At 50.2% G+C, this 10,066-nt stretch overlaps 1 protein-coding gene across 2 annotated transcripts; it reads left to right on the top strand.

The window, feature by feature from the left end:
- The first annotated feature begins 1,729 nt into the window (after positions 1-1,729).
- On the top strand, positions 1,730-9,322 carry OSR2 (odd-skipped related transciption factor 2). Of its 2 annotated transcripts, none has more exons than XM_052651793.1 (4): positions 1,730-2,048; positions 6,059-6,833; positions 7,920-8,019; positions 8,863-9,322. In XM_052651793.1, the coding sequence occupies exons 2-4, from the start codon at positions 6,178-6,180 to the stop codon at positions 8,935-8,937; spliced, it is 831 nt and encodes a 276-aa protein (XP_052507753.1). In that variant the 5' UTR covers positions 1,730-2,048; positions 6,059-6,177; the 3' UTR covers positions 8,938-9,322. The 2 variants fall into 2 exon arrangements, with proteins under 2 accessions (XP_052507753.1, XP_052507752.1); XM_052651792.1 differs by having other exon boundaries at positions 8,781-9,322.
- Positions 9,323-10,066: the final 744 nt, after the last annotated feature.

Below are 10,066 nucleotides of genomic sequence, written 5' to 3'. Positions count from 1 at the left end.
AGAGAGAGGGGACCGCAGGCACCCCCGTGCCTGGGGCTCAGGACTGAGCGCTAAAATGAAAGCACCCCTATAGAATCCACTAGGGAAAACGGGTTTTTTGTGTGTTTTTTTTTAAGTCCTAAACTCAGGCATTCCGTAATTCCACGCTGTTAGTTAAGTCTACTTTGAAGCAGTTAAATGTTGAAGGATATTAAACACTCTTCATTCCAAGCTCACTTTTTAACCTTTGCAAATTTGAAATTGGAAAGAAAAAAAAAAAGATCTGTTATCTCTGAATTATGTTTTACCAAAGGAACGAAAAAAATCTACCCACCTCTGCATAAATAAAATGGAAGAGATTATATCCAAATAATAACCCGTGGCTTCTGCGTGGCTCCCCAATCACTGTTTGACCTTTTGACAGTTTTTAGTCTTCTGCTTATACGTGTCCACTTCCCCGCACAATTGAGATTATTTGGGGCGGCACATTCAAAACCATATTTTGGCGGAACACCTTTGAATTGTACTGCCTCTTGGTTTGAAGATCTGTGCCCCTCAAAGCGCCGACTTGCAGGGGGCTGATGTAAATCGCCTCTGGCGAACTCGTCTGGGACGAAGGGCGTTTTGTTCAGTGTTGCTCGGCAGATCTCATCTGCAAAGAGGCTGTTTAAAACGAGAGTATGTCATCCCCTTTATGTCACTCGGTCACCCTACTTCCAGAGTAGCTGAAGTGCGTTCTGCAATTACACTCACACAAGACCAACTCTTTAGAAGAACCTGAAAAAATGTATCACTATACTTCAAATTCGATTAAGTTTCCTGGCGACTGAACAATGAACTTTTTTTTTTTTTTCCGCTGGGAATGAAGATGTACAAGTTTGAGACGCTGGAATAGTATTTTCCTAAATATTTTAAATGATTGCTCTTCACCCATTCCAGATGGATTCTTTATTGTTTGCCAATGGGTTGCAGATGCCCACCCCTTTAACCAAGTTGGTTAACTGCTTATGAAATGTATACTGGCTGATTAAAGCTTAAATTTCGGGAGAAATTTCTCCTGGGATATTCCACATATGTCTTTAAGGTAATTACGAAATTAGTCAATTGTCACCTCTATAAACAAACTTCGTTTTGAAAACAGCAGGCGAAAACAGACTACCCGTACAGTCATAATTGACCATAAGTATGTGCAAAACTGTATTTAAAATTGGGGGAAGGGTGATATATGCTGGAGAATACAATCTAAAAGTGACTGGTTTTACCTATGAAGAAGGTAGTTATGTTAAACGTGTTAAGATGTGGAAATTAACGCTGCGAGCGCGCCAAGTAAAGCTACAAAAATGCCCTTTGGGTTTCCCGGCGGGGGTCTTCGGAAGGCAGAAAGCCAATTGTGCAGCTTCTAACATTATAAGGAAAAGTGGCACGGAGAAGAAAGGGGCCGGGCGTTGTGTTTGTGTGTGAGTTTTGAACCGCGTCGCCTTGGCTCTGCGTCTGTAACAGGGAAACCTCGAGCAAACCTGTGCCTTTAAGACTCAGTTGCTATCCAAACACAAGTAAACAGAGTGGACCATTAGCGGGCGCCGGGCGCGGAGGCGGAGCCTGGGCGCAGGGGGCCCCGCGCGGCGGCGGGACGCCCGCCCGAAGGGGAGGCGGGGCCGCTACTAAAGCTGAAGACTGCCGGCCGCGGGCAGCCTGGGGAGGGACGCGGGCGGGGACAGAGCTCGGCGCGCTCGCTGCTGCTGGAGGGTGATGGCCCTGCGAGGCTGCAGGCTCCGACCTTACCCGGAGTCGGCGGCGAGAGGTTCGCGGGGGCGCGAGGTTCCGGGCGAGCGCTGAGCGCGTTCTTCTACCATCCCCCGGTCCTTGCATATTCTACGTCCACAGACGAAGGCGAGGATCCGCTCTTGGTTTGGCTGCCCGTAATCCTCCAGATCATGTCCGCGGCTCCCAGGACTCCGCGCAGAAAAAGCAGTTTGGCCGGCGTGGAATCAATGACCTTTCCAAGCTGTGCGCCTCACTGCCTGGACCAGGTCTGAGTGGCGCTGCCCAGGCGGACCTTTCTACTGGAGGTAAGTGTCCACTCTGGGAAGGGGGCTGCAGCCGCCCTAAGGAAAGCAGGCTGCAGCCGGGGCGCTTCGAGTCTCGGTCCGGCGTGCCACAAGTTCCGAACTCGGGTGAAATAAATCACATGGATGCATTCCCGGGGCATTGTATTTTTCACTTTATGAGATCCCAGGCTCGCCACTCCCAGATAACAGGCAACAACACGCGCTTTCGCATACTGTTTTTAGTTTTGTTTTGCAACACTGAATCGAAGCCCTCAGCAAAGCTTCTTCTAAAAGCTGACCTACATACGTTGAGATAAAACCGCACAACACGCTCCCCCCACCCTCTTTCCCGCCCCCCCGCTTACCCTGCCATAGTATTCCAGAGCAGGGGCAGCCGTCCCGGGGCAGCCGCGGCACCGCGGACGGGCCGGGACACACGGTGCCTGCCGAGCCAGCGCGTTTCAGGAGGAAACTAATAGTTCAGTCCTAGATAATTCTCCAACCTTGTGCCGGCCTTTTGATTTTCTTCCCACCCTCCAGTCCTGGCGGAGGCGGGCAGAAGGCAAATCCCCCTGGGGTTTAAACGCTGGGATTCTCCAGAAATAGCAAGGGAGAATGGTATTGCATCTGTAGAACGAGGAGGGAGAAAAAGGTGTTTGTGGAGGGTGCGCTGGCTCTGTCTGCCTACCTGTTAGCAGGGGAACAAAGAGGGCTGGAGTTTCCCGGAGCAAACGGTGCAGACAGCTACTTTCTCTGCTAAACAAACTGCAGTCCCTAGCAGAACAAGAAAATTACTCATGCAGGGGGAGCGAGGGAGCAGAGAGAAACAGAACCCAGATTATGCGGAAGGCATCTTAATTTAATTAACTCCTTGGGAAGGCAGAGGCGCAGCGAAGGGGCAGGAACTTCGCGGTGGTTTCTCTCTGTTCACCTGACCCAGTCTGGCCATTTTTATTTTCTATTTAAAAAAAAATGATCTCTTAAATCTACTTGGAGTATAGCTCTCTGATTAACGTAAAATTCTATTGTGGCTTGGGCTGAAATTCAGCGAGCCTATGGAGCCATCAGTCATTTCTCTCAGACACCAACCCACAGGTTTTAGCAGATGACCCCTGACTGTATATTTTTTTAGATAATTCAGTGTAATAACACATTACCAAAGAGCAGGACTCCTTATCGAATTACCATTTTTTTCCCCTCCAATGTTTTGAAGGCTTCACTGCACTGAAATTAGTACCTACACCTCTCACTTGTTGACAGCCAGTGAGCTAAATTTTACAGAATTTCTGTACATGTCTGGAAATTCTTGTGAAGAAGACCGATGAAAGAAAACAAGCCTCAATTCCACCGTAATATTTATGTCTTTTTGTTGGTTTAAGTTTCTTTCCTTGCAAAATTAAAAGTAACCAATGTTCTGGAACGGGGTGGTGAAGAAGTGACAGCAGATGATGGCTGTTATTGCCTGAAGCTGAGTGTGAGAACTACATGCTCAGCTCTAGACAAAAACGAAAGTACTTTAGATCTCTGCATTGACTTAAAGTATCTTTTGACATATATTTCCAACTACTCAGCAGGAGAGTGAAAACCTAAACTCCCTAATTACTTATGGAAAAAATGTTTAATGAATATTTAGGATGGTTCTGTTCGTGAAGGACTTGCTTTTTGTCTTCTATGAAGAAACTATTTGTCCTGCAAATCAAAACGAACACATACTATGAAACAGCACTTTTGTGCCACTATGAAGCTGAATTATAACAGAGTCGATAATTTGGGTTATAAACCATTCAGTGAAAAGGGAAGGAAGATGGCTCTCAAGTTTCTGTTGGCAGAATTAACATGTAACCTTTACGGCAGAGTTCACTTTATACATTTGGAATCATACTCACAAGTCATGCTATTTCTTCTGTCGACAACACAACCCACACACATGCACATACTTACCAGGAGAACGTGGTGGGAATTACACTTTGCCTCCTGTATTTATTTCTAAGAAGTCCAGTCTGGGAATACACCCAAATAATAATTTGGGTTTCCTCTCTTATGTGGGGAGACTACTTTTTAATACTAGGGGAAAAATAATATTTTGAATCTCTAGAAAATCCTCCTTATGCAAAAGGAAGGAAATAAAGGTATAACTTATTATTTTTAATGGAAGAGGAAAACAATCAGATTACCAGAGATGCTAGTAGAATCCTTTTTTTCCCCCCTACCTCTCTAGGAGAGGGCTTAAGGGTTGCCACTGAAGAAAAATGAATTGTGATTTGTGGTGGGAAAGTTTATTACTAATGGAGGTTTACAGTTTCGGTTGAACGGTCTGACTGAGACCCCCTGACTGTTACACACCTCTCATTAACTCCCGACCTCAACTCCCAGACCGCATACCACCAGGCAGAAGCGGTTCGTTAATAAATCGCTGTCTCCCAGTCGTTTCAAACAGAGGAGGGAGGGAAGGTGTGGGCCCTCGTGGAGGCCGCCAGCTTCTGCCTGGCCGGAGCGCTGTGTCATTAGCGCAGCCCCTTAAGCCTGCCCTCAGAAAGAGCCACAGGCAACTCTTCTCCAACACGAGAGAAGGACATTTAGGTGCAGAAAGGGCTAGTACGCAATGAAGTCTGAACAGACTCCCCCATCTTCCTGCTGGGTTCAAAAGCCGGGCGTAAAGCTTGATGGCTCAGACAGGCCTGCCTGCACTTCTCCAGGGAAAGCGCCTAGCTTGTGACGCCCGCACCTGGGGAGCCGCCTTCAGAGGCTGGTGCCGGGCCGCCGAGCTGGCATCCCGGGCTGCTAAAAAGGGGGCTGGCCGTGGGAGAAGGTGGGCCTGCCCTGAAGGCAGGTGAGGTGCCGCGGGAAACGGGGTCTGAAACCAGACCTCCGCCTTGCCGTTGGGGGCGCAGGGAAAGGCAAGCGCGTGCTCCCGGTATAGGCCCAAGGCCGACGACCCGGGCGGGCTTCCCAGGGGCAGAAGCAGCGTCGCCCTCTACTGCAGGCCGATAAACAAGCTTCCGTCGAACTGGCAGAACGGCTCCCCTGCTGCTCCTTCCCTTTTCCTCCCCAGGGAACCCCGTCTCCTCTTTTCCTGAGGCCTCCCGGGTGTAGGAGCCGCTCCGGGGGCCAGGTCGAGAGGCGCTCGGGTACTCCCGAGAGCTGGGCGCTGGGTCTGGGAGAACGGGCCCTGGCCTCAGCCACCCCCTTACCCCCGCTGTCTGAGCCCGAACCATCTGGAAGGGATCTTAGTGGGGGGTGGGAGGGGACGGCCCCTGGGAAGGAGGAGGGGGCGATTCCAGGCCTCACTGGCCCGAGGTGTCACTTTTCTTTCCTGTGGCCCGTCACCGCTGATAAATGGGACCAAGGCAGAGGAAGGAAAAAGAAAACCTCTGAGGTCAGCACCGGGCAAGGCGGCCCCTCCGAGGGCCAGGCAGCCCAGGAGCGCAAAGCGTCCCCGGGCTGCGCACCCACACCTCCGGCGCGGTCCCTGGCAAGCGCAGGAACGGCGGCCCGGCCGCGGTCTCGGGCTCGGCGGTAGGAGCCGTTCCGGCTAAGCCGGGCCCTCAAGCCCGGGTCCGACCCACGACGCACCGTCTCCTGGGACCTTGGAGGCTCAGTGCGACCGAGGCTCGGCCGGGCCCGGCGGGCGCTGGAACAGCGCGGTGTCAGGGATGACCAAGCTTCGCCCCACTGGGTAGGGGGTGAGTGGGCCGGACTGGGTGCCGCCTGGAGCCCCCCGCCCGCCTTTCTTCCTCCCCGGCCCGAGTCTCCAGCTCCTGGAATCCGCGCGTGCCCGGAATCCGATCTTCCCACGGGCCACCCGCTCTCGCTGGCGACCACGCCTGACACCCTGGCCCTTGGGATTGAGCTTGAGCCTGGTGTCAACTCGCCGGGCAGGCGCGCCAAGGTCCCCTCACCGCTCCTTCTGGGGGAGCCTTGGGGTGGGTGGGGAGGGGGTCTTAGAAGGAAGGTGTGGAAGCCCACGCGGTGCTAAGGGACAGACCAAGCAGGCTTGGATAATAGTCACGACTTTCCCCTCTCTCCCCCAGCCATCTTTAGGATTCTCTCTGTGTGCCGTTGTCTGGGTTTTCGCCAGAGCCCCACGCCCATCCGCTTCTGAGTCCTGGAAAAAAGGGGTGGCTGCCCCCGCCCTGCAACATCCCGGAAAATGGGGAGCAAGGCCCTGCCGGCGCCCATTCCGCTCCACCCGTCGCTGCAGCTCACCAATTACTCCTTCCTGCAGGCCGTGAACACCTTCCCCGCCGCGGTGGACCACCTGCAGGGCCTGTACGGTCTCAGCGCCGTGCAGACCATGCACATGAACCACTGGACTCTGGGGTACCCCAGCGTGCACGAAATCACCCGCTCCACCATCACCGAGATGGCGGCGGCGCAGGGCCTCGTAGATGCCCGTTTCTCCTTCCCGGCTCTGCCCTTTACCACCCACCTCTTCCACCCCAAGCAGGGAGCCATTGCCCACGTCCTCCCGGCCCTGCACAAGGACCGGCCCCGTTTTGACTTTGCCAACTTGGCCGTGGCCGCCACGCAAGAGGATCCCCCTAAGATAGCAGACCTGAGCAAGCTGAGCCCGGGCTTGGGGAGCCCCATCTCTGGCCTCAGTAAATTGACTCCGGACAGAAAGCCCTCCCGAGGGAGGTTGCCCTCCAAAACGAAAAAAGAGTTTATCTGCAAGTTTTGCGGCAGACACTTTACCAAATCCTACAACCTGCTCATCCACGAGAGGACCCACACCGACGAGAGGCCATACACTTGTGACATCTGCCACAAGGCTTTCCGGAGGCAAGATCACTTGAGGGATCACAGGTGAGGTGCGGAGGAGGGTGGCCTGGGGATGGGAGGACAATTTATCCAGAATATTGAGTTTTGATAGACATTCCAAGTGTCACTAAAATCCTCTTGGAACTAGACTATATTCCCCACCAAATCCCTTCCCATCCAGCTGTAACCAACCCCCAACCTTTACCTTTTTCCTCAGCAGGGCCCCCTGCTGCAGTGTCTTGTTTGGGATGAGGGAGGGTCCTTCCATCCTTTGGTAATTAAAATCTGCCGGGTTGCTCTTGGTTCCGGAGCAGTTTTCCAGTTTCCACCAGGTGGACCTTAGGAGGTGGGACAGGTAGAGCCCAGGAGCCTGGAAGACCTTCTCTGGTGGTCCAGGTACCGCCTGCCCTAGGACCGTTTCTGTTAATCTATCGTGGCCACCTCCTGTTGGTTCCCTCCCTTTCCTTACTGGCCCCTAGGTGCACCCCAGAGCCTGCCATAAGCAACCTTTCTTTTAAACTTATTTGTGGGGTTCTTGAGATTACAGAATTTAGGAACAGCTCCCCACATCCCCTCCATACTCTCAACTCCGCATTAATCAAAGGCAATTGAAGAAATACCATAATGTCAGTGTTTTCCTCGGGGAGGGGACATGGGGGGGAACTTCCCAGGAGTGGGGATGAAGGTATCTGTTCCCTGGACTATACTTGCTGTTGTTACCCCAAAGTAGGACTTCTGTAGGGATCCTCTGCGGCTTCCAAGGGGTTCGCTAAAATCGGTCCCCCTTAAACTCATCCTTGCCTTACATCCTGATTTGACCAGTTTAAATCTCAGAGAGAGCCGCAGAGGCCAGAAAGAGCTCATTCCGCAGGGCTTCAAGCTCCAGGATACACCAGAGAGGGCGATCAAGTGTAGATAAAGCCGGCGACCGGGGAATGTTCTGAAGAGTCTGTTAGCTGAGATTAACCATAAACAGAATTATGCAGGGGAGAAAAATGTAAAAACAAAAATAATGGAAATCCTTTTTCTGCCCCGCCCCCACTCACAACTTCATTTAAAGCAATTGTCAAGAGAAACTCCTCACCGTGGTGGTAAAGCCAATTTCAGTGAGACCTTATGTTGATTTTTCAGGTATATCCATTCCAAAGAGAAGCCCTTCAAATGTCAGGAGTGCGGGAAAGGATTTTGTCAGTCTAGAACTCTAGCTGTTCACAAAACTTTACATATGCAGGTAAGTTTGTTTTCTTGTTTTAAAGCAGTGACTGGTTCTGTTTTTATCATTTTTGCTCTACCAAAGGTGTTCAATGGCAGGCTCTTTCTCATAAAAGGCTCTATTTAGATCAGTTTTCTAGGTGGAGAAAGCAACACTCGATTTTTTTATACATGAAATTAATTTTATTTAACATAAAACTTGTATGTGTTTTTGTTAAAGAAGAGGCCACTCTCATTCTTCTAAATACTAATTTTAGAATTTTATTTCTTTTTTCACCTGATGTGCCCTGCATTTAAAGCTTTCGTGTTTAGGAGGAAATAAAGGTAATTTCGATAATGGAGGCATGGTGAAATCCCATACGCTCTCTCTCCCAGGAGCCTCATAATTCGTAGTTTTCAGAACATTGAGGAATAGTTTAATTTTGCACCAAAGAGGGGCATTATTACCTGGGAGAGTGTCGTTCCTTAAGAGAGGATTAGAGTTTTTCCTTCCCCCCTTTCCTGCCTATGACATGGTGATGAAATGTAAAGAGCTGGAAATCACAAAGCCCACAGCAGTGGCCACTGGCGGTTATCAGTGTGATCAGGCCCCTGTGTGTGCCCCTGCCTGTGTTTTCGCGATTGGAGGATTAGGAGCACAGCTTTGTTGCTGCAGGTCCCCTCTTTGTTGTCGTGCGCGTGTTCTGTTAACGCTTGTGATGCCGATAAGACAGAGACTGTTGAGAAGGGTGCCGTGTTGGTGTGAAGGATTAATCCTTTGCTTGCTTCACATCTGAACAGGAATCTCCACACAAATGTCCCACATGTGGAAGAACCTTTAATCAGAGAAGTAATCTGAAAACTCACCTTCTCACCCATACAGACATCAAGCCCTACAGCTGCGAGCAGTGCGGCAAAGTGTTCAGGCGAAACTGTGATCTGCGGCGGCACAGTCTGACTCACACCCCGCGGCAGGACTTCTAGAGAAGCCCCGGATCTGTCCGGGCCGCCGCCGCCCCCCTCCCCAGACACCTCTCCAGCCTCCCACCCGGGGGTGCCCGCCCCCAACCCTTCACTGACCCCAGCTCTTCCCCGGCTGCAGCCACACCTGCAGCTTCAGGGGGTTAACTCTCCTTCCCCAGGACTGAGAACTGTAGAAAGCCACACAAGTACATCCTTTCACAAAGCGCATATGCTAGTTTCTTGTAGATATTCACAGCTCATTTTAGAGCTCTGTACATAATGTCGAGGGTCTCTGTTTCGTTGTTTTGTTTTGTCTGTTTTTGTACCTTGTTGGATGCACCTAGGTATGGGAAATGGAAGCCAAATTTATCTTTAAAGACTGTATTTTCAAAATAAAAATGTTTTCTTGTTTGTTTCAACACTCCTGCAAAAGCGTCTTGCTATTTGACTTCTGTTTTTCCTCTGGATTCTGGAGGCGTGGTGTGTCTCTGAAATATTCCGTATTGAAAGGCGTTCTTTATCCTGAGGTTTTTTTTAAATAAGACTTCTCACAATCCTTTTACGGAACCTTCATCTCTTCCCTTTTAGTGCTGTGGCATTTTGGAACTGGTCAACTGCGCTGTCATTCTGGCTTTCGAAGATATTAAAATTGATACCTCTGAGGTTTTTCTCCTTTTTTGTTTATTCTGATTCCTTGTGTATTATTCCTTTAGTAAAAGTATAATTATCACTGTTAATAACCAGCAACTTCAATAACTGAACCCACTTGAAAGCACAAGGTGGGAAGAAGCATAAGGAAAAAGAAGGGAGTTTCTCACCACTTCACTTTTAGAAGTCCTTGACCTATTGTCATAGTTTATGATGGGCAACTTCTCTTACCATTAGACTTTGAACACTATGATTTGGCTCTTAGACAGAATTTACCCCGCCTTTGGGGGAGAAGTCTCAGATCCTCCTACAGAAGAATACAGGCAAGTACAAGCTTCAGAAGATGGGGGACAAGACGAGAAAAGAGAAACTACTTAGCTATATTTGCACAAAATATTTTTTCCCCAAGAGTGGAGATCTTTTCTTCTAGAAGGTTCAGATTTATCTGCAAAGCAAACTGACTGAGGTCACTAGCA

Source organism: Budorcas taxicolor, chromosome 14 (assembly GCF_023091745.1).
Source record: "Budorcas taxicolor isolate Tak-1 chromosome 14, Takin1.1, whole genome shotgun sequence".
Classification (NCBI taxonomy): domain Eukaryota; kingdom Metazoa; phylum Chordata; class Mammalia; order Artiodactyla; family Bovidae; genus Budorcas; species Budorcas taxicolor.
This window is presented reverse-complemented; position numbering and strand designations above follow the sequence as displayed.

Bases quoted from the DNA above. Each gene is read 5' to 3' on its own strand.
- OSR2 (XM_052651792.1), top strand. From the start codon at position 6,178: ATGGGGAGCAAGGCCCTGCCGGCGCCCATTCCGCTCCACCCGTCGCTG. The intron at 6,834-7,919 runs GTGAGGTGCGGA...TTGATTTTTCAG, and splicing joins GATCACTTGAGGGATCACAG to GTATATCCATTCCAAAGAGA. The intron at 8,020-8,780 runs GTAAGTTTGTTT...ACATCTGAACAG, and splicing joins ACAAAACTTTACATATGCAG to GAATCTCCACACAAATGTCC.